A 22099-nucleotide genomic window follows, 5' to 3' on the forward strand; every position below is an offset into this window, starting at 1 on the left:
ATTCCGATGGTGCTGTGTCACCCAATATATTCAACAAGAAATTGATTTGACGGAAAGTACAACAATCTTTCTCGTTTTTTGTGTTGTCCTTTACTGTGAGAAAACGATGGAAAAAAGCTTAATCCGATTAACCTGCGTTAGGCTACTGGTCATAATGCAAATAACCAACTAAACTGTTAATTCACAATAGATGTGAGCCAAACAATAGAACTAAATTGATTCCTATTTGCTATGTATTTGTTTTATAGCCTTATGTTATTTATGTGAAAAGTCTCTTCGTAACGCATTCACAACCTTCCTTTTACAGGAAAGCTGTGATTATTTAGACCGTGGTCAAGTTGGCAGCAGCTTCAGTCGCAAGGGACCAAGCACCATACAGAAAATCAGAGAAGCTTTGAATTTCATGAGAAATCAACACTTTGAGGTATGGGATTTTAAAATCCCAGATTTACACTATATGTCCAAGCACTTTAGTGTCGTAGATTTTCTGTTGGATTGAGGATGTCATGTTCATGATGATTCTGTGTTTCAGGTGCCCTTTATTGCATTTTATAGAAAAGAGTATGTCGAACCAGAGCTAAACATCAATGACTTGTGGCGCGTCTGGCAGTGGGACGAAAAGGTAAATCCTCATAGTTTTCTATGAAGAAGATGGGAAAAGAGACTATAATGTATGTGTATATACGCGTACATTCACCTACTACATTGATTGTACCTACATGAGAGCCCGCTTTTCACTTCTCTATTCCTGGGACAGACCGCAATCAAAATAGTTACATTAAGGTTAAAACTTTTTATACATCCATAGTTGCCTAAAGAGTGATTATGAATTTAGAGGCTATCTCTGGATCACGTACTCAAGAAATGTAATACATATCATTTGTATTATTGCATATTTCCAGTAAGACAATAGAGCTGTTAAAGTTAAGCCGTTCAAGTATTCTGGCATTAATTGCTTTATCTATTGTAAAAATCCATGTCGTTTTTTTTATGTTTGCTCCGTAGTGGACCCAGCTGAGGCTGAGAAAACAAAATCTGATGCGTCTGTTTCAGAAGATGCAGGCCTATCAGTATGAGCAGATATCTGCTGATCCTGATAAGCCACTTGCAGATGAAGTTAGGCCTTTGGATATCACAGATATGGAAAGGTGACTGTTCAAAATATTTTTTTTTACCTTTTACTATGTTTAAGCAACTTAAAACATTGCTTCATAAATGACAAACCCACTCTACTTAGGCTTAAAGATGTCCGGTCAATGGATGAACTGAGGGATGTTTATAATCACTTTTTGCTGTACTATGGAAGAGATATTCCGAAAATGCAGAATGCAGCCAAGTCGAGCCGTAAGAAACTGAGGCGAATCCCGGAGGAGGGGGAGGAGGAAGGTTTGTAAACTTGTATACTATTAGAAGGAATATCTTGTACTGTTCACTATTATCAATCACTGGTTACTGAGGCATGTGCTACAATTATGAGTGTAAACCGTTCTGCAAATCGGCTGTTAAGTCATCAAGTGACTTCTTGCATTGATGCAGCAAATGCTCACATTGCATCATGAAAAAAGTGGTATAAGTTACATTGACTTATATTGTGTAAAATGTGTATGAAATGATAAAGTATTGGTTCTTTGCAATCTACAAATGCATTTTTTTAGAGGTGTGTTTTCTTGTAATGTCATTGGGGCACACGGCACCATGGGTAAAGACCCTTTCCTCTAGAAAGTGTTGGCTCCACTCAGGCAGGCCATACCCTACCCACAGATGTTGAACTATTCCGTTTTAGCCTACTGTAGCAGGCAGACACGCACGTTTTTTTTAAAAATTTATTTCTTTCCTTTTAGCTTCAGGGTAGTTATAGGCATGGATTGCCAGCCTAGTCAACCCCCTGAGGGTGCCAGGAAACCAGGCAGTACTCTGCAAAATGCTTCTTTCACCGCCGGTCACCTAACCCCATCTTCTGCAGGTGGCATGCCGGTAACCCCACTGTATGTTAGAGGTTACCGACTAGGTGGCCTTTGGCAGAACCGAAGACTTCAGCGTACATATAGGAATTGTCCTGCTAGAACACCCCCAAAGGGAGTCCCTTTATCCAAAGGTTCCTTTAGTTTATCGGCACGCTGCGGTACCTATGGTCATTTCTTCGGCGGACTAGGACACAGTCAAATCCTGGGGTTTCGCTGCCCATCTGGGTCATGCGTGCCGCCTTGTCCTCTCGTTAGTTTGGCTGCTGGGGGGTTGGGCCCTGGCGTTATCTGGTTGCTTGTCAGTGCAAGCCTTTCTCTGGGTGGTCTCTTTTCAGAGCGTGCTTCCAGTGAGGCGGGTTAACCCTTAATCCTGTGGCTTCACTTGTTCAGTGCCATCCTCAGGGCCTGTGAGACCTGCTCCACCCTTCTTCCCAGATGTCCTCAGTCTCCTCTCCAGCCTACTGTCTGGCAATTTTGCAATACACCCCACCTGGGATCTGGTAGGCTGACCCCATGAGCTATTTTTTTCCAGGGGGGCCACAGGGCAGGGGGTTCCTTTCCAACTGACACTTGTCTTTTTTTTCTCTCCCATTCTCTAACGTGTCTTCCTCCAGCGAGGTTTCCAACCGGCACCTGTGGCGATGGTGACACTCTTTTTGCGGTCGCTGCAATAAAATTCCCCTGGGGACAGTCTAGCTCCCTATGCTACCAGTGCATGCAATCCAGAAACACCCAGGATAACGCACCCTCCCTCTGACTTTTCAAAGTCCTTCTTTCAAGCTATAGGTGACCTTTCCAGACCATAGTTGAGTCTCTGGAACATGTACCATCCCAAATAGCGGCCCAGATCAAGGCTCCAATATAATCTCCCCTAGGGGCAACGCAGCCTTTTCCCGTGATAGGCCTCGTAAGAGGCCCAAAAGTGCTAGGAACAGATCCTTCTCCTCTTTAGGTTCTTCACAAGCGTCCCCTGTTAGCACTAGCTCTAGAGAAGCTGCTTCCCTGCAGAACCAGTCTATCTCCCCTGGTGAATCCTCTGAACAGTCAGAACAAGACCTTAAATTGGCAACTGCTATGCAAGAATTCATATATGCTGTCAGGAACACAAAACACATTAAAGGCTATGTACACCTTTTGAAATCATTTTTTTGTTTTTTTTTCTGTGTTAAAATGTCTATCAGTGTGTTTGGTGCAACTTTCCGAATACTTTTTATTAAAAGTTATTTTCACTTTTTTAGATACAGCTGCCTTGTATCCTGTATACAGAGGAGCTGTATCTAGCGTTGAGACCTGAATCCGTCAGGTCAGGGGGACTGACTGGTTCAGTGACAGCGGATCAGAGACCTGCGGGATCCACCGGTTATCGAGATGTGATCAGTAACCGCTCCATTCTGCATGTGCCGCTGACACTGAACCCGTCAGTGTCGCTGACCGATACAGGTTTCAGCGCTAGATACAGCTGCTCTGTACACCGGATACAACGCAGTTGTATCTCAAAAAGTAAAAATAATTTTTAATAAAATTTTTTAGAAAGTTGCACCAAACACACTGAAATTTTTTTTTTTTTTGTTTTTATAAAAATGTCTAAGTTGTACATAGCCTTTAACCTCTTAACAACATACCGCATACAAGTACCTGGCAGCTGTAAAGGGAAACTATGGAACGGGCTGAGCAATAATACAGTGTAATACAGCCGACCCCTCACAGCAACGGGCGGAATCCAAGATCACTTTGATTCTGCCCATTTAACACCTTAAATGCCGCAGTCAATCGCGACCGCAGCATTTAAATTGTTAGAATCAGGGGGGGCAGCCCCCTCTCGTGTACTTTCGGGCCCCGCTACAACGCGATCGAGGTGTGCTGATCATTGTCATGGCAGCCTATTTTTTTTCCTTTTTTTTTTTTTTATGTTACAAAAAAAGAAAATATTATGTTTAAAAAAAACAAAAACTTTTCCCATTTTTTTCCCCTAAAGCAATGTTAAAAAAAAAAGTTAACATAAATGGCGTCCATAATAGTCAGAACTATTACCTTATAGTGTTGTTTAACCTGCTCAGTGAACACCGTAAAAAAAATATAAAACCCGCAAATTGCTGTATTTTCGTCACCTTAGCTCTCCAAATAAAATGGAATAAAAATTGATCAAAAAGTCGCATGTACCCCAATATGGTATTGATAAAAACTACAGCTCGCCCCGCAAAAATTTACGTAAAAAAATAAAGAAGTTATGGCTCTAAGTATATGGCTACACAAAACTTATTTTTTTTTTTAGCAAGTAGTTTTTATTTTCTAAAAGTGGTAAAACACAAAAAAAAAACATCTAGGTTTTGGACAACAGAAAATAGGAAAAAAAATATCTCCTATTCTGCTACTTTTACAAAGAAAAAAACTATTTGTTAAAAAAAAAAAGTGTTCCGTTTCACCACATTCTGAGAGCCATAACTGTCATATTTTTTCATCGATTGAGCCGTGTGAGGGCTTATTTTTTGCAGGACGAGCTGTTTTTATTGGCACCATTTTTTGGTACATAGGATTTTTTGATCACTCTTTATTTCGTTTTTTTAGCGTTAAAATGACCAAAAAACAAAGATTCTGGCGTTTTAACATTATTTTTCTTTTGTTACGCCCTTCACCGTGCGAGTTAAATAATGGTATATTGTAATATATCAGACTTTTATGGACGCAGCGACATAATTTATTTTTAACTTTTTACATTGTGCTTGGGGAAATGTTTTTTTTGTTTTTAACTATTAATATATATATATATATATATATATATATAATATATATTTTTTTTTACACAATTCGTTCCCCCTAGGGGACTTGAACCAGCGATCATTAGATCGCTGGTACAATACAATGCAATACATGGATGAGTTACGGAAACAGCATAACTCACTGAGCTACGCAGTTTCCGTAACTCCCATAGTAGTGAATGGCAGTTACAGAAGCAGCGTAGCATGCGAGCTATTCTGTTTCCGTAACTACTATTCAGTTCCATGGAAGTTACGGAAACAGCGTAGCTCCGCGAGTTACGCTGTTTCTGTAACTCGACATGTAATCAAGTGGCCGGGACAGCACAAAAAGCTAGAACAGGGTTTAGGGGGCCCCGTTCTAGAGAGAGGTGCAATTCCCAAAGGTAGGACCCGCATCTATCTGACATTTATGACATATCCTGTGGATATGTCATAAATATCCTTCATTGTAAAACCCCTATAATTGACCGAGACCTTTAACTAGTTAAACGGGCAGGAACAGCGCGATCGCGATCGTAAAACACAGCTGACAACTGCAGTGTATCGAGCAGGCTCAGCAAGTAGGCCTGCTAAAAAAACATCACCCCTCGCACTTCATGATGTGTTGGCACGTCATGGGCCGGGAAGGGGTTAAGTAAGGAAGCGGTCGAGGGGTCCCTTGACTGCCGACTAAAAGACACAGGGACTTTTTAGCAAGATTTATTCTTGCTAGAATCTGCTTCATATAGTCCGAAAAATACGGTAAATTTGGCATCGCCATAATCTTATCAAATGAAGAATAAGGTGAACATGTAGTTTTACCGCCTGATAGACGCCGTAAAATCAAAAACCGGTGTAATCGCTGTTTTTTGCACATTTCACCCCACAAATGATTTTATTTTCAGCTTCCCAGTACATTAAGCGATACAATAAATGGTGACATTAAAAACTACACGACAAGCCCTCATACGTCTATGTCGACAAAATAATAAACAAGTTATGGCTTTTGGAATGCGGGGAGGAAAAACGAAGATTGACCATCTCATTAAGGGGTTAAGGATGACTCCCCCCACCCCCTCTTAGGGAGAAGTGTCTTTCAATTAACCAGCTTATGGTTATTAAAAAACACAGAGAATATGAGGAACTCCTCTTTAAGGAATGAAAGCCCCCCGACAGGAACTCAGCCGTCTCCAAATGGACGGATATGCTCCTCCTGTTTCAGGAGGATTATCTCACCAAATGGGCTGTCTCTCTGTCAGTGGATCCACCTATATCCGCGAGTATACCGGAATTCTAAACATGTCTCATTAGATTTCATTTTCAAATAGAATCACTCATCAAAAATACAACTCTTCTACAATGCCCTCTCCTGAAGACATTCCCCAGTCTTTTTTCTTTCCCAAGTCCTGTTTTCCGCACCTGCCAGTGCCTTCACATTTTCCCTGCAGTGACGCATTACAAGATGGCCAACTTGTAACTACTCTAACCAAGTTTGTCAGCTCTGGCTCATAAAGAGGGAACCCGACCATAGTCCTCTTATAACTCCTTCTTGTGGGTGTTTTGTTTTTTTTTGTTGTTTTTTTTTGTGTTAACCATTAAATATTTACTTTCTAGGAGCAGAGGCTGCCGAACAAGAAGATGAGGAGCAAAAAGGTCCAGAGCTGAAGCAGGCTTCGCGTAGGGATATGTATTCTATTTGCCAAAGCGCTGGTCTGGGTAAGTGGTTTCATTGATCAATGATTTAGGCCCCATGCACACGACCGTGCCCGCAATCACGGCCCGAGATTGCGGGCACGGCCGGCCGCTGACTGACAGCCGCATTTTCGGGCCGTGCTCCCATACAAAGTATGGGAGCACGGCCCGCAAAATGCAAAAGAACGGACATGTTCCATAATTCCCGGAACATTTCCACGGCACTGACACCCTTCCGTAGTGCTACGGAAAGGTGTCAGTGTTCAATGAAAGTGAATGGCTCCGTTTTTGCGGACCACAACGGAGGTTTTTTGCTGTCGTGTGCATGGGGCCTCACAAGTTCATTCTAAAGCTGCATCAGATCTGCACTCTCTGGGCATAAATACCTGTAGTCGTTTTTTTTTTTGTTTTTTTTTTCACACTGCAAGAACGCCATATTTTCTAAAGCAGTGGTACCCGTTGTATATTTGCAATAGTCACTCAAAATAAAGCTGTGACTTTTACTTAACACCTTCCCACACCGCCGTCGTAAATACAGCTCGTCCGAAACTGGCCATTTAACCTCTTAGATGCCACAGTAAATTGCGACTGCGACACCTAAGTGGTTTTATTGAGTGAAAGGGGTCCCCTCTTTCAGCCCATCGTGACAATGGCGTGCTTTAGCAGCTGAGGTAGTTACAAAGGATCCCAGGTCTGCCATAGACTGGAGACTAATAACTAACGTTGTTACACTAACCGGCATAATGCACTGCTGCTATACAGTAGTATTGCAGTGCATTAAAGAAGCCATCAAATGATCAAGTCACCTATTGGTATCGCCGCATCTGCAACGACCCATACTATAAAATGTACACATAATTTATCCAATACAGTGAACGCAGTTGTAAGAAAAATTTTAAATGACAGAATTGCTCCCGCCTCCCAAAAGACATATATAAATAATATAATAAATAGTCGTATGTACCCCAAAATTATACCAATAAACGCTCAAACTCGTGCCACAAAAAATAAACCCTCCTAAAGCTGTTGATGGAAATATGTTATTGATCCTGGAATGCGGTGACACAAAAACAAACTCATTTAAAAAAAAAGTGTTTTTATTGTGCAAAAGTAGTGAAACACAAAAAAAATAAAATGGTGGAATTTATTTTTATTTCATCACACCCCCCCAAAGAATAGTATTCAATATTTTATACCCAAAATGGTGCCATTAAAAAATACAACTTGTCCCACAAAAAATCAATATATATATATATTCTGTAGCGATAGCTGTGAATTCAACACTGAGGTGACATATAACACTTATTAGGAGGCGTCTCTCTCTGCCTCCCCCTCTCTCCCTTCATCTTGTTTTGAGTAGACAGAAAAAGTCACAGATTTAGGCCTCATGCACACGACCGTAGCCGTGTGCACGGCCGTGATTTTCGGGTCGGCCGGCTCCGGACTGTCAGCCGCAGGCCGCCCGCAAATCGTGGGACATGCACATGGCCGCCGCCATTGTTTTCAATGAGCCCGGACCGCAGAACCGGGCCGTAATAAGACATGCCCGTTCTTTCTGCGGTCCGGGCTCCCGGGCCGTGCACGGACCGCAAAAACTACTGTCGTGTGCATGGCCCCATAGAAAAGAATGGGGCCGCAATTCTCCCGTGGATTTTCGGGGGAATTGCGGCCGCAAAAACACGGTCGTGTGCATGGGGCCTTATAGTATTAAGCTATTAAGAGGGGGCTGCCCCTGATAACTGGAGACAAAGTATTGCATATTCGCTTGTACTATCAATTTATGCAAAGTTTGCTGAAGTTAGTGGCCATTTAAGGCCCAAATTAGGCCACGTTCTTAAGGGGTTAAGATTGAATTATAATAGTAATAAAAAAGTGACCAGTTCTCTTTTTCAGAAAACGTATGTATGAGTGTTTGTTCACAACTGCGCTCTGGGTTCCGTTGCTCTGCTCCATTATAGGAGGACGACAAACAGAATACTGGAAGCTCGGGATCCGTTGCATGACGGAAACCAACGGCGCCTGACAAAATACATTGACTTTAATGGCTTCCATCAGGTCTCCGTCATGGTTTCAGTAATTTTGCAGGACATAACACCGCAACAGGATCCGACGCAGATGTGAACCGGACTGTACCGGATTGTTCCCACAGCCCAACTGTAACAATAAGTTTTACAGTGTTCTTAGATAGTCTGATTTGTCTTTATGCTTTTTGTAGATGGTTTGGCAAAGAAGTTTGGGTTGACACCAGAGCAGTTTGGTGAGAACTTGCGAGACAGTTACCAGCGTCATGAGACTGAGCAGTTTCCAGCTGAACCTTTGGAACTTGCTAAAGATTACGTGTGCAGGTATGTTTGGGGTTCACGATTATCTCATTACTTAATCTCAAACGAAAATAAATTGTACGCAGTCTGCGACTCGGGAGGAGGTTTATTGGGCACCCTTGGCAATCACCATTTCATCAGACAGATGTACTTGAATACTTGACTTATGAGTTCACTTGTTTTTGAAATGTTTTTCTTTTTGATTTTTTTAGTCAGTTCACCACATCTGAGGGAGTGCTTGAAGGAGCTCGGTACATGGTCGCTCTGCAGATTGCTAGGGAACCATTGGTCAGGCAGGTTCTTAGGCAGACCTTCCAGGAAAAGGGAAAGATTAACGTTGTTCCAACCAAGAAGGGCAGGAAGGTAAATATTTGTTATATTGAAATAAATTACATTTAAGGCCAATATATTTTTGCTAATCCATTCTCGTGTTTTGAAAACGAATACAGATTAAAAGTATAAGCTGCAATGGTGTGTAATGTAGTTTATTTTAATACTTTCTGTGCATTCAGGAGGTCGATGAAGCCCATTTTGCATATGCATTCAAATACCTGAAGAACAAGCCTGTTAAAGAGCTTCGGGATGACCAGTTTCTTAAGATGTGCCTTGCGGAAGAAGATTGTCTGATTACTATTGAGTTTTCTATTGATATGAAGGATGTTGAAGGGTAAGTAGTAGTAATTCATTGTTACCATTAAACTCCGACTTTATACATGCAGTAAAATTATTTTTGGCTTTGTTAACATTGTTCCCGGTGACAGTGTGTTTAGCAAGCCACAATGAGCACAAGTTAATAACATTGTGTTTACAGACTGAGTGGATACAGTATTCAACTTCTGCTATTTATTGTTTAACCCCTTAATGACCGGGCCATTTTGCACGTTAATGACCAAGGATTATTTTTTGTTTTTCCACGGTCGCATTCCAAGAGTCGTAACTCTTTTTTTATTCCGTCGACATAGCCGTATAAGGGCTTGTTTTTTCCGGGACGAGTTGTATTTTGTAATTGTACCATTTTTAGATGCTTATAATATATTGATTAACTTTTATTAACTTTATTTTAGGAGAGAATTGAAAATAAGCAGCTATTCCAGCATTAATTTTCACGTTATAAATTTACGCCGTTTACTATGCAGCGTAAATAACATGTTAACTTTATTCTATGGGTCGGCACGATTACAGGGATACCAAATGTGTAAAGGTTTTATATGTTTTTTCTACGTTTGCACAATAAAAACCCTTTTAGAAAAAAATTACTTGTTTTTGCATCGCCGCGTTCCAAGAGGCGTAATTTTTTTATTTTTCCGTCGATGTGGCCGTACGTGGGCTTGATTTTTGCGGGACAATGTGTAGTTTTCATTAGTACTATTTTGGGGTACATAGGACTTATAGATTAACTTTTATTTTATTTTTTATGGGGGGAATGGGAGAAAAGAGAGAATTTTGCCGTTGTTTTTTGCGTTTTCTTTGGACGCCGTTCATCCGGCGGTTTAATTAATGTGTTCATTTTATTGGTCAAGTTGTTACGATCGCGGGGATACCATATATGTGTATGTGTGATTTGTTTTGACCGTTTTATTAAATAAAACCACTTTTTGGGGCAAAAAAGTAGTTTTATTTGACTTTGACTGTAATTTTTTTTATTTTTTTTTTTCACAAACTTTATTTAACGGTTTTACTTTTTTTTTTTTTGTCCCACCAGGGGACTTCACTATGCGATGTGCCGATCGCATATATAATGCTTTGGTATACTTCGTATACCAAAGCATTATTGCCTGTCAGTGTAAAACTGACAGGCAACCTGTTAGGTCATGCCTCTGGCATCGCCTAACAGGCAGATGCTGAAGACAGACCTGGGGGTCTTTGTTAGACCCCCGGCTGTCATGGAAACCCGACGGCGACCCGCGATTTGTTTGCGGGGGCGCCGATCGGGAGACAGAGGGAGTTCCCCCCTCTGTCAAACACATTAAATGCCGCTGTCACTGTTGACAGCGGCATTTAATGGGTTAAACTGCCGGAATCGGCGCGTGCTTCGATTCCGGCAGTTGCAGCAGGAGTCAGGCTGTGTATAACAGCCGTGCTCCTGCCGCTGATCGCGTGGGTAAACTGTCAGTACCCGCGCGATCACAGGACGGATATATCCGTCCTCCTGCGCGAACTAGCAGCTGCTGAGGACGGATATATCCGTCCTTCGGCGTTAAGGAGTTAATGGTGCATTGGTTGTTTTTTTGTGTTTTTTTCAGTTTCGGCAATGAGCAGACCTACTTTGAAGAGATCAAGCAGTTCTATTACAGGGATGAGTTCAGTCACCAGGTACAAGAATGGAACAGGCAAAGGACATTGGCTATTGAATGGGCCCTAAAACAATTCCTCTACCCCCAAATGGGCAAAGAGTTGAAGAACAAACTTATACTGGAGGCCAAAGAATTTTTAGTAAAGGTGAGTTTTTGTTTTTTTTTCATCATATCTGTGGGACTTTAAACTGTCAAAGTGCAACTATTTGCTTCAGTCTGTTCTGCTTTGAGGATGATGGTGAGAAACAGATTGGAAATTGTACTGAAAAGAAATGCAAGAGTTGCATAATTTTTTATTTTTAAAGTCTTGTAGCCGGAAACTGTACAACTGGCTGAAGGTGGCACCATACCGCCCTGACCAACAAGTAGAAGAAGATGATGACTTCATGGAGGAAAGCCAAGGCAAAGGGATTCGTGTACTAGGCATGGCCTTCTCCTCTGCCAGGTGTGTATTTTAAGACTAAGTTGCCAACGTTTCTTCAGCATAGTACTTAAGGTTTTTTTAAAACAGATTTTTATCATATACAACTTTTTAGACATCTGTCTGGCCCACACAAAGCCATTTGGTATGTTACAGTATTCGTCTGGATATCTACCAGGCGTATACACCTACCATAGTGAACCATTGAAGTTTGCGTTTCTCTTTCCTACCTTATATTGGTGCTTCTTTGTATATATGTTTTTATTATATATATATTTATATATATATTCTATGGATATCGATTTTATAGATATCGAGATAGATAGATATCGTGATAGATAGATATCGTGATAGATAGATATCGAGATAGATAGATATCAAGATAGATAGATAGATATCGAGATAGATAGATAGATAGATATCGAGATAGATCTCTCTCATATATATATATCTATATCGAGATATATATATATATATCATTTTTTTACATTTATTTTTTATACATCTGTTTTTTAGAGATCATCCTGTGTTTTGCGCCCTGATTAATGGTGAGGGTGAAGTGACAGACTTCCTGCGCTTGCCTTACTTTACTAAAAGAAAGAATGCATGGAGGGAAGAGGAGAGAGAGAGGAAGGTCAGTTCTATTGTCATATTTATTATCTCATTATATCCTTTTCGAACGTGGAACACTGACCTTTTCCTTTTACTTTTCATAGACTCAGGACATGGAGACGCTAAAAAAGTTCTTGCTAAGCAAGAAACCTCATGTTGTGGCCATATCTGGTGAAAATAGGTATGGTTTAGAATTTGCCACTTACAAAACACTTCTTCTTGTAAGCGGATATGCTACGTATCCCACATTTTCCTCTTTTCTAGTGTTGTACTATGTGTATCCAGCATAAACACAGAAACAAGACATCTGTGTTTTTTGCAACTTCTAATGATGGGAGCCCAGTGCTGTATGGGTTGGGTTCTTTTATTATGATTATTTAACTCCAGATTTAAGGAACATAAGTGCTAATATGATCATGCAGACATTATTTATTTGTTTATATGGAAGACATGAGCGGCTTTTACTTTGAATACCATATAATTTTATTGAGCATGAAATGATTTAAAGGGTTTGTCCCACCATTTATTATAATATTCATTGTATAGATCATAAAAAAAAAACAACTATTTTCCATTTACATGATGTTAAAAATTATCTAGTGAAGTTGACGTTTACTTACATGACGCCACATGTTGTTCAAAGTGTATCGGATTGTGCATGTCCCCCCAATGTTCTGGGTGACACGCATGCTCAGTCCCCCTCCCCACACTCCTCAATTCATTGCAGTGCAGCTAGTAGAAATCACTTTTTTTCCCTGCCTGTCAGGGAAGGAGCAGAGCCTTTGCAGTAGCATGGCTATAACTGAGGAGACTCCTCAGCTGTTAGGACTGTAAAGTTTTGCAACCTGACATCTAATATGAACAGCGCACAGGCTCACGCAGTCTGTTTTCTTTTGTTTAAGTAGGCACTGCACCTTGAAAAAACTTTGCATAAATCGATAGTACAAGCGAATATAAGGAACTTTTGTAGAATCTCTTTTTAGAGAAAAATGCCTTTTTATCTACTTATCAGTGTTATGTAGATAAACTGTTAATTCACTCTGAGTTTACGGCTTTCTCCTAAGAAAAGAGGGGCTCTCAGCTCACTAAGGCTTTGTTCATGTCAGGGTCCCGTTCCGTCTGAGCTTTCCGCCGGAATGGGACCCTGACTGACACAAACGGAAACCAAGGGTACTTCCTGTTGGAGCTTTCTGTCGGAACAGGACCCTGACTGACACAAACCAAAGATTTCCGTTTCCGTCACCATTGATTTCAATGGTGACCGATCCGGTGTAAATAGTTTCCGTTTGCCTCAGTTGTGCAGGGGTTCCATCGTTTTGATGGAATCAATAGTGTAGTCGACTATGCTATTCAACGACAGAACCCTTGCACAACGGAGACAAACGGAAACTATTGGCACCGGATCCGTCACCATTGAAATCAATGGTGATGGAAACGGAAATCTTTGGTTTGTGTCAGTCAGGGTCCTGTTCCGACAGAAAGCTCCAACAGGAAGTACGTCGGAACGGGACCCTGGCGCAAATGTGAACGAAGCCTAAGGGATCATTAAAGATTACAGTTGCCCATAAAAAGAGAGAGATGATCGATGCACACAGACGTGCTGCAGCTTCTCTTAGTAAGGTTTATATCTCACCCTAGTTCTGTGTTCTCAGCTATATATATATATATATAATGTGATAGAAGACAACACCCTGCCCTCCTATCTCTGTGTGCAGTGTATAGAAGACATGATAGCTGTTAGGCTCCACTCACCAGCTCAAATAAAACTGGGAATTAGAGAGCCTGCAGAGGGGAAAATTTCTAGAAAATTCATAATATAAGCCATATAATGGCCAGAAATAGTGTTATTCTTCATGTACACACGTGACCGCTTATTCTGAAAAGCCATATCAAAAGTGCAGGTACACTTTAATTATATCTTCATTGGTTTGTAAGTGAGTGCATACTGTGGATGTCACACAGTATATATCTTCACTACTCTGGATCCCATGTTTACCTATCTGCAGGGAAAGTAAGAAGAGAGTAAGAGACTATATTGTCAGCTGCCAGATGGGGAGGGGGGGGGGGGGGCTTTGGGAGACTAATTCTGCTCAGGCACCTCCCCCAGCAGCACGACCAAGGGGTACTCAGAGAAGCAAAAAATATTAAGGCGGTATTTTTATATGGTAGAAACTCTGCAAATGGCTATTAACAGCATTTCTGGAGATTTGGTATGAAAATGGTTCATGGGTTAACCCCTTTAATATTTGGATTTCATGCTACTCTTTGAAGCTTTTTTTTACATAGTTTTTTCATTGAGGCTTGTTCTATCGCATTGCTATTAGAAGATAACTTGGCTTTCTCTGACGTTGAAGAGCAAACAGAAGAAAGGGACTTTTTAATTTTTTTTAGCGAATTATTTTTGTGAAATGGCAATAGTAGACTAAACACGGAGGTCATATCTACGTGCTACATGTACATTTTAGATGATCTCTGAATATAGAAGTTTTTTGAAAAACTTGAGCGCTTGCCACTTTCAGTACTTCCCATTCGCTTCAATGGGATGAGAACAAGCAGGCGCATTCTGCTCTCCATCAGGGGCCGGGTCTACAACAAGCTATTTTCTCCGGATTAGTGTGGGTCCCAATGGTCAGATTCTCACTGATCAACGTTTTATGATCACAGTGACACGTCCTACCTGCTTACCTGAACTTTGAAAAGTCTATATATATATATACAATTTGTCTGTACTTTCTAACTTATGACGATTACTTTATTTCAGAGATGCACAAATGATGGTTGAGGATGTTAAACGCATTGTTCATGAACTTGAGCAAGCCCAACAAATGTCATCGATTGGGGTGGAAATGGTGGACAATGAATTGTCAGTTTTGTATATGAACTGCAAAAAATCTGAAGTAAGATGTTAAAACTCTGCTACATAGAGATTGCCTAACTTTATACAGTGAAACTTCTTTGAGATCACCAGCCGAAATTGCATTAAAAGGTGGTCCTCTAGGGCCTTCTCAAAGCAGATGGGCAGTATGCATAGTGTATGGTAGAACTGAAAATCTGGTCTGGATAAGGTGGTGGTGTTTGGAGATGTTTCACTGTAATGCATGTAGATGGTTTGATGAAAAAAAATATTTTACTTTGTCTTAGTAATTGTCTATTTTCCACTTCATCTTTTTAAACTGCTTCATCTCTTTGATATTTATTTGTTTCACAGAATGACTTCCGAGATTACCCTCCAATTCTACGCCAGGCGGTTTCCATTGCTCGACGTATCCAAGACCCCTTGATTGAGTTTTCTCAGGTCTGCAGCTCTGATGATGATATCTTGTGTCTAAAATTGCATCCATTACAAGTAAGTGTTTTTTAATGCTTTTGCACGGCTTACTCTTTCTAAGACCATCTTGCATTCTTATGTTCTAATTCTTCTGTGATACTAGGATCACGTAGTGAAAGAGGAATTGCTTAATGCCCTGTATTGTGAATTTATCAACCGAGTAAATGAGGTGGGAGTGGATGTCAATAGGGCCATTTCTCACCCCTACACACAGTCGCTCATACAATATGTCTGTGGACTTGGATTACGTAAAGGTGCTCACCTGCTAAAGGCAAGTAGCTTTTCTTCTCCTCGCGTTGCCAATGAAAATTCCTGGCACAATGTTATTCCCCATTTTTAGTGCTTTCACAAGGCTAAACTAATTTGAATGTGTTGGTGCTTTTCAGATCCTTAAGCAGAATAACACACGGTTGGAAAATCGCACTCAGCTGGTTACTATGTGTCACATGGGTCCAAAAGTCTTCATCAACTGTGCTGGATTCATTAAGATTGACACCAATTCTCTCGGTGACAGGTTAGTTTTAGTTTGAAGTTGACATTGTAAAGCACGGGACAGATCTGTGCTTAAACCTGCCTAGTTATTACCTTTTCTGATTTGACACCTTCTAGTACGGACTCCTACATTGAAGTCCTAGATGGCTCACGCGTGCACCCCGAAACGTATGAGTGGGCTCGCAAGATGGCGGTAGATGCCTTGGAGTATGATGAGTCAGCTGAAGATGCCAACCCTGCTGGAGCGCTAGAAGAGATTCTAGAAAATCCTGAAAGATTAAAAGATCTAGATCTGGATGCATTCGCTGAGGAACTTGAGAGACAGGTTGGTTTTATACAAAGCTACTTGTTTATTTTACCCCATAAAACAAGTGCATTGCCAACGGCATGAAAGTGCATTCAATAATCTACTGGCAATGGGGATTTAGCCTCAATCTATTTTTTTTTTTTTTTTTTTATGAACCGTATAATATTTTAGTAAATCTAGCCAAATTAGTTTGTTTTCCACTATTAAGTGCCATCTAGTTGTTTTTCGACTCCTGGCGACCATATGGATAGTGTTTTTCCAGAATGTCTGGTCTTGTGTTTGAGTATTTTCCACTAAGGTGTTGCATTTTACTGTGCTTTAAAGTAGTAATTTGGTTCTCCATTCTTTGGAAAGTACAGTTTATTGGTATGTGAAAATGTTTATTTGATAATCCTTGTCAACTAAAACATGCGGCGATACGAAACGCTACGTTCAGATGTAGTGTTTGCTGCGGACGGAAAATACACAGTGTATTACAATAGCAGCAAAATGTATTAGATTTTAACAAATCTCAACCACACCCTGCAGAAATTTTCCACGTGGAAATCTGCAATGGATTTTTAAAATCTGCAGCATGTAAATTTCTGCTGCAAAAGAGCACAAAGTTGTTTTTTGTTTTTTTTAAACGTTAATATTTTAGGCTTTTTTCCGAATTTTAAAGTCAATGGGGGGGGGGGGGGGGGTGAAGAGTTTTTACATTTTTAAATAAAATACTCCTCTCCCCTTGTGTTCTTATAGTGTGTTTTTTGTTGTTTGATTTATTTTTGTGTTTTTAATGCTCGGCTCTTTTTCGTTGCGGATAATCTGCATAGATTTGTGCCGATTTTCTGGCGGATTTCCCTGCAGATTGTGGGTTGGATTTGCTGCAGAATTTTCAATGCAATCCTTTAAGGAGAATTAAAATTTCTTTGTTGATAAAGTGACTGACTCTGGTCGGTACTACATATCCCATATTATGTCTCATTGCTTTTGAGTAAAACGGTAAATATATCTTTACAGGGTTATGGAGATAAACATATTACATTATATGATATTCGTGCGGAGCTCAGCTGCAGATACAAAGACCTTAGGACTCCATACCGATCACACAACCCTGAAGAGGTTTTCAATTTGCTGACCAGGGAAACGCCAGAGACTTTCTACATAGGTGATTAAACTGATTCAACTTGGTAACCCGCTTCTAGTAACGTTTAAAATACTTGCATGTATACTCCTTCTGCATGTTATACCTCCTTCTCTGGTGTGCAGCTTGTTTACAAAATGAGTTCCATCACTTTTTCCACATAAAAAACCTTTCAGTGAGCTATGCCAGGCACAAATTTATATCAGTGTGTCTAATTCTTCAATTAGCACATGCCAGTATTGGTAAATATGCGCCATTATCTGTGGTTGCTATTATTGGCAGCTGGAGTATTTCCCGTACAAAGTTTTTGGTTGGCTGATGACCGCGCGCTGCCCAGTTATCATATTGTCATCGTGTTATGTAGTGGGCAGGTGTATTTCTTACGCTGACTCCCAAGTTGCTGATGACAGTGGGGCTTCATTGTCTTTGCCAATCTTTAGCTGTGGCTTAGAAGAGGGGTATCTCCAGAATGTCCCTTTTCAAGAAAATTTAAATTTGAGGGGCAAGCAGAGATCTGCTTGTAAGTCGGGCCATAAACGTAATTTTGGAGTTTGCCGCTGACGTGGTATTGATATATATTGTCCTACATTTTCCTCAGAGATACCTGCTTTGTATAGCGTCTCATTAAGTTGCCAACGTTCTCTTTTTCAGGTAAACTTATCACTTGTAATGTGACTGGAATTGCACACAGACGACCCCAAGGTGAAAGTTATGACCAGGCAATCCGGAATGACGAGACGGGTCTTTGGCAGTGTCCATTCTGTCAGCAGGATAACTTTCCAGAGCTCAGTGAGGTAGATAAAGCAGATACATGAAGCTAAATTATACCTGCTGCTTATTTCATGAGATATAACCGGTTGCTTAATCTATGCTACAGGTATGGAATCATTTTGACAGTGGATCCTGTCCTGGTCAAGCAGTTGGTGTTAAAACCAGGCTGGACAATGGTGTAACTGGCTTCATTCCAACTAAGTTCATCAGTGATAAAGTAGTGAAGCGGCCCGAAGAAAGAGTAAAGGTATGCTGGTTTTCAGCAGTTGTTAACGCACATTATGTTGCTGATAGAATAACTAATGGACTAATCTGTTCTCCATTATAGGTGGGCATGACAGTCCATTGTCGAATAATGAAAATTAACATTGAGAAGTTCGGTGTGGACATGACTTGCCGTACATCTGATCTGATGGACAAAAACAATGAGTGGAAGTTACCCAAGGACACTTATTATGACTTTGATACAGAGGCTGCACATCAGAAAGAAGAGGAAGACCTGAAGAAGAAACAGCAGCGCACAAGTAAGTCATTTGTGATGGATTTCTGTGGGCTAACATGAATTTGATTGGTTTATAGTGTTTAAAGAGTGTGAGCTAGTATTCTTGTGTTCCCTACCACATGGCAATATGACGAAAATTTGCTTACCTGAAATTTTCTTTTCCTTGAGCCCGAGGCAGCACCCATGAGTCATGTGTTCCAACCCAAAATAAAGGACCAAACCTACTAAAAAGCAGTCGCAAAGAGTTAATCCCAAGCCCCTCCCTTAGTTGATAAAGGCTCCAGTTACCCTTAGGTGTGTGAAATAATGACAAGCACACGAAGTGCAATTAAATTTATTGGGTGGGTTACTGCTGCCTCGGACTCAAGGAAAAGAAAATTTCAGGTAAGCAAATTTTCGTCTTCCTAATCATCCTCGGCAGCACCCATGGGACTTAGATAGCTTAGGACAATACGGGTGGGTCTTGAATTGCTTTACTTCTTATTCTGGTGCCAAAGGCTGAACGCTCGGAGGGAGGGATGTCCAGCTTCTAGTGCTCTAGGAAAGTATAAGCTGACATCCAGGATGCTGTCCTGTAGACGAACCGTAGAGGCACCTCTCCAATTTCTGCCCAGGCGGCTGCGGTGGATCTAGTTGAATGGGCATGAAAACCTTCAGGCACCACCTGAAGTCAGAGCTTCTCTGGAGGTAGATAGAAACAGCTCTCAACATATAGGAGTAGTAGCGGCTAATCGTCAACCTCACTGTTGGGCAGGGAGGACACAGGTAAGTACATTTCCTGGTTTAGATTAGCTTCAGAATAAACCTTTGGGAGGAAGGACGGTACCAGATTCAGCCTTTCAATATCCAGGCCGTCAGGTGGAGCTTGAAGCTGGGATGGAGAAAGCCTCCCTGGAGGAGAAGATCTTCTCTGAGGGGTAAGCGCCAGTAAGTTCCTTTCAAAATTTCTAACAAGGCCTGAAACCATGCCCTCCTGGGCCAAAATGGGATAATCACCAGAACTTTGGCCTTGTCCTGCCTGATCTTCACTGGACACCTCTGGATTAGCGGAATAGGGGGAAATAGGTAGAGGGATCTCCCCTCCCAGGACAAGGAAAACGCGTTCAGAGCCACTGGATTTCCAAGCCTGCTTAAGGCACAGAACTGTGGGAGTTTCTTGTTGGCAGATGTTGCCATCAGATCTAGTTGTGGCAATCCCCACTTCTGCGCCAACAGTTGAAAGACGTCTCGGTTCAACTCCCACTCGCTGGGTTTGAGCTGCTGTCTGCTGAGGAGATCTGCTGATAAGTTGTCGATGCCCCTGATGTGAACTGCCGAAATGCTGGCTAAATGGCATTCTGCCCAGGTCATAATCCTTGCGTACTCTGCTTCCAGAAGACGACATCTAGTGCCTCCCTGTTTGTTCAGGTAGAAGACCGTTACCAAATTGTCTGATTGGATCCTCACATGGGTACCCCTGATTCTGCTCTTGAAATGCTACAATGCCAACCTCACCGCCTTCATCTCCCTGAAGTTGGAGGATCTCCTCCTGTCTTGGGAACTCCAAATGCCCTTAGTCCAGTGTTCCCAAAGGTGTCTGTAGAGTGATGGAGAATCTGCGGGCTAAGCCTGCTGTGTCCTTGACCCAATTCCTCAGGATAGCTGATGGTAAAGGCTTTGGCCCATGGTACTGCTTCTATAGCTGTTGTTAAAAGGCCTAAAACTCTCATGGCCACTCTGATGGAAATAGTGCGGCTGCTGAGAACAGACAGGATTCCCTCTATGATAGCCTTTATCTTCTCCAGTGGGAGGAAGGTTTTCATGGCCACAGAGTCCAACTGTAATCCCAGGAACTTGAGTTCTGCTGGGGACTAGATGGGATTTCTCCCAATTTATGACAAATCCAGGGTCTTCTAGACAACATATGGTCTGCAAATTGGAGATGTATTATCTCGCCAATATGAGGATAAGCAAGCCGGAGGTAGCGTCTGTGGTCTGGATGAATCGGAATGTGCAAGTATGCATTCCTGAGATCTAATTTTGCCATTACGTCTCCTGTAATTAGTGCAGCTGCAGACTTGAAAGTCTCCATCTTGAATCTTTTCTTGCAAAGGCACTTGTTGAGACCTCTCAGCTCTATTATAAGTCCATCTGTTTCCGGGCTTGGGGACCGGAAATACGAGAGAGTAGAAGCTCTTTGAACACTGTTGGAGGAACAGGTTCTAAGGCTTTTTACAAATTCCTTCAATAAGGAGGTGACCCGAGGACGATTTCCTGGGTTGAGGAGAAATTTGGTTGGCTGAGGACAAGCAAATTCTAGAGAATAACCTTCCTTTATTATTTTTAGCACCTAGGAGCCTGTGGTGGTAGCTTGCCAGATGTGGTAGATATGTGTCAGCCTGCCACCTACCAGGGGTGGCAGACTTCTGGCGTCAAAAATCAGTCTTAGAGGGAGGAGCTGAAGGCTTCTTATGGATTTGTCAGAATCCGCTCTTCTTCGTAGTGACTGTTGCCTATTAAGGGGCCAAAAAGGTCTTTCCCCCCAAACTAGAACCCCTAGAAGGAGATCATCTAGAGATTCTACCTGGACGAAATCTCCTTCTTGCTGACGAACCTGGGAAAAAATTACCCCTTTCTTCATTAAAGGAACAGTGTCATCACAAATAATTTTTTTATATGTTAAAGATGTTAGTGCTGTAATATAAACGTTTATTTTCATTTGTGTGTTTGTGTTTTACTGTTTCTTATTTTTACACTTTTTCTTCCCTATGGGGGCTGCCATTTTTTGTTCCATTTCTGTGTGTGTCGATTAACGACACACACAGACATGGAATACGGCAGCCACAGTCCCATAGGGACTGCGAACGGCTCCCGTCCCATTGACTGCCGTGTACGGCGTCTGTGTGGGAACTGCGCATGCGCCGCTCCCACACAGTCCTATTCGAAATTGGCGCCGTCCGGCGCCATTTTCCTGTGGACCGGAAGTCGCGGCCGGACAGTAATATTACTACTTCCGGTCGCGGCTTCCGGACTTGTGCACATGGAACAGCGGCAGCAAAGGGAGCGGACGGGCCGGAGGGAGCCGCGGCGGCAGGAGCAGGTAAGAGATTTCAATGTATGTTAGTGTTTGTGTGTGTTTACTACTGTATGTAAACCTACTACACTGTGGGTTACCTCAAAAAATGGCGACACACAGTGTAGGAGGTTAAACCTTTCAAACCCCTCGTTTATCCCGGCACTAGCCAGGATAAAGGAGGGGGGGATGCTGAGAGCTCACTAGAGCGAGGGCTTTTAACCCAATGTTGCAATGCTGCAATTTTGGGAACTAGCTCCATCTAGTGACCAAAAATGGGTAGTATTATAAATTAGAAAAAATTTATAATATTTCCTGACTCGCGAAAAAAATAAAAAAAATTTGAACAATGTTTAATCACCCACACACTAAATGTTTAATTTTTTAAAAAAAAACATGTTTTTCTGGCAACACATTCCCTTTAAGATTCTATAAAATCTTATTGAATTGTTCCCCAAAAAGATACCCTGGCTGGAAAGGCAATG

General features: G+C 41.5%; 1 protein-coding gene across 2 annotated transcripts in view; it reads left to right on the forward strand.

Moving 5' to 3' along the window:
- Window positions 1-22099, forward strand: part of SUPT6H (SPT6 homolog, histone chaperone and transcription elongation factor) — a 52476-nt gene that overhangs the window by 22683 nt on the left and 7694 nt on the right. For both annotated transcript variants that reach the window (XM_075854277.1, XM_075854276.1), the window contains exons 9-29: window positions 308-424; window positions 533-622; window positions 1006-1148; window positions 1238-1386; window positions 6314-6415; window positions 8607-8736; window positions 8925-9075; window positions 9225-9379; window positions 10956-11151; window positions 11312-11451; window positions 11944-12061; window positions 12144-12220; window positions 14801-14936; window positions 15248-15385; window positions 15471-15638; window positions 15754-15881; window positions 15977-16184; window positions 17166-17313; window positions 17941-18083; window positions 18167-18307; window positions 18389-18584. In XM_075854277.1, the coding sequence (XP_075710392.1) occupies window positions 308-424; window positions 533-622; window positions 1006-1148; window positions 1238-1386; window positions 6314-6415; window positions 8607-8736; window positions 8925-9075; window positions 9225-9379; window positions 10956-11151; window positions 11312-11451; window positions 11944-12061; window positions 12144-12220; window positions 14801-14936; window positions 15248-15385; window positions 15471-15638; window positions 15754-15881; window positions 15977-16184; window positions 17166-17313; window positions 17941-18083; window positions 18167-18307; window positions 18389-18584 (2974 nt within the window). The remainder of the gene's footprint in view (window positions 1-307; window positions 425-532; window positions 623-1005; window positions 1149-1237; window positions 1387-6313; window positions 6416-8606; window positions 8737-8924; window positions 9076-9224; window positions 9380-10955; window positions 11152-11311; window positions 11452-11943; window positions 12062-12143; window positions 12221-14800; window positions 14937-15247; window positions 15386-15470; window positions 15639-15753; window positions 15882-15976; window positions 16185-17165; window positions 17314-17940; window positions 18084-18166; window positions 18308-18388; window positions 18585-22099) is intronic.

Source organism: Rhinoderma darwinii, chromosome 2, assembly GCF_050947455.1.
Source record: "Rhinoderma darwinii isolate aRhiDar2 chromosome 2, aRhiDar2.hap1, whole genome shotgun sequence".
NCBI classification, from domain to species: domain Eukaryota; kingdom Metazoa; phylum Chordata; class Amphibia; order Anura; family Rhinodermatidae; genus Rhinoderma; species Rhinoderma darwinii.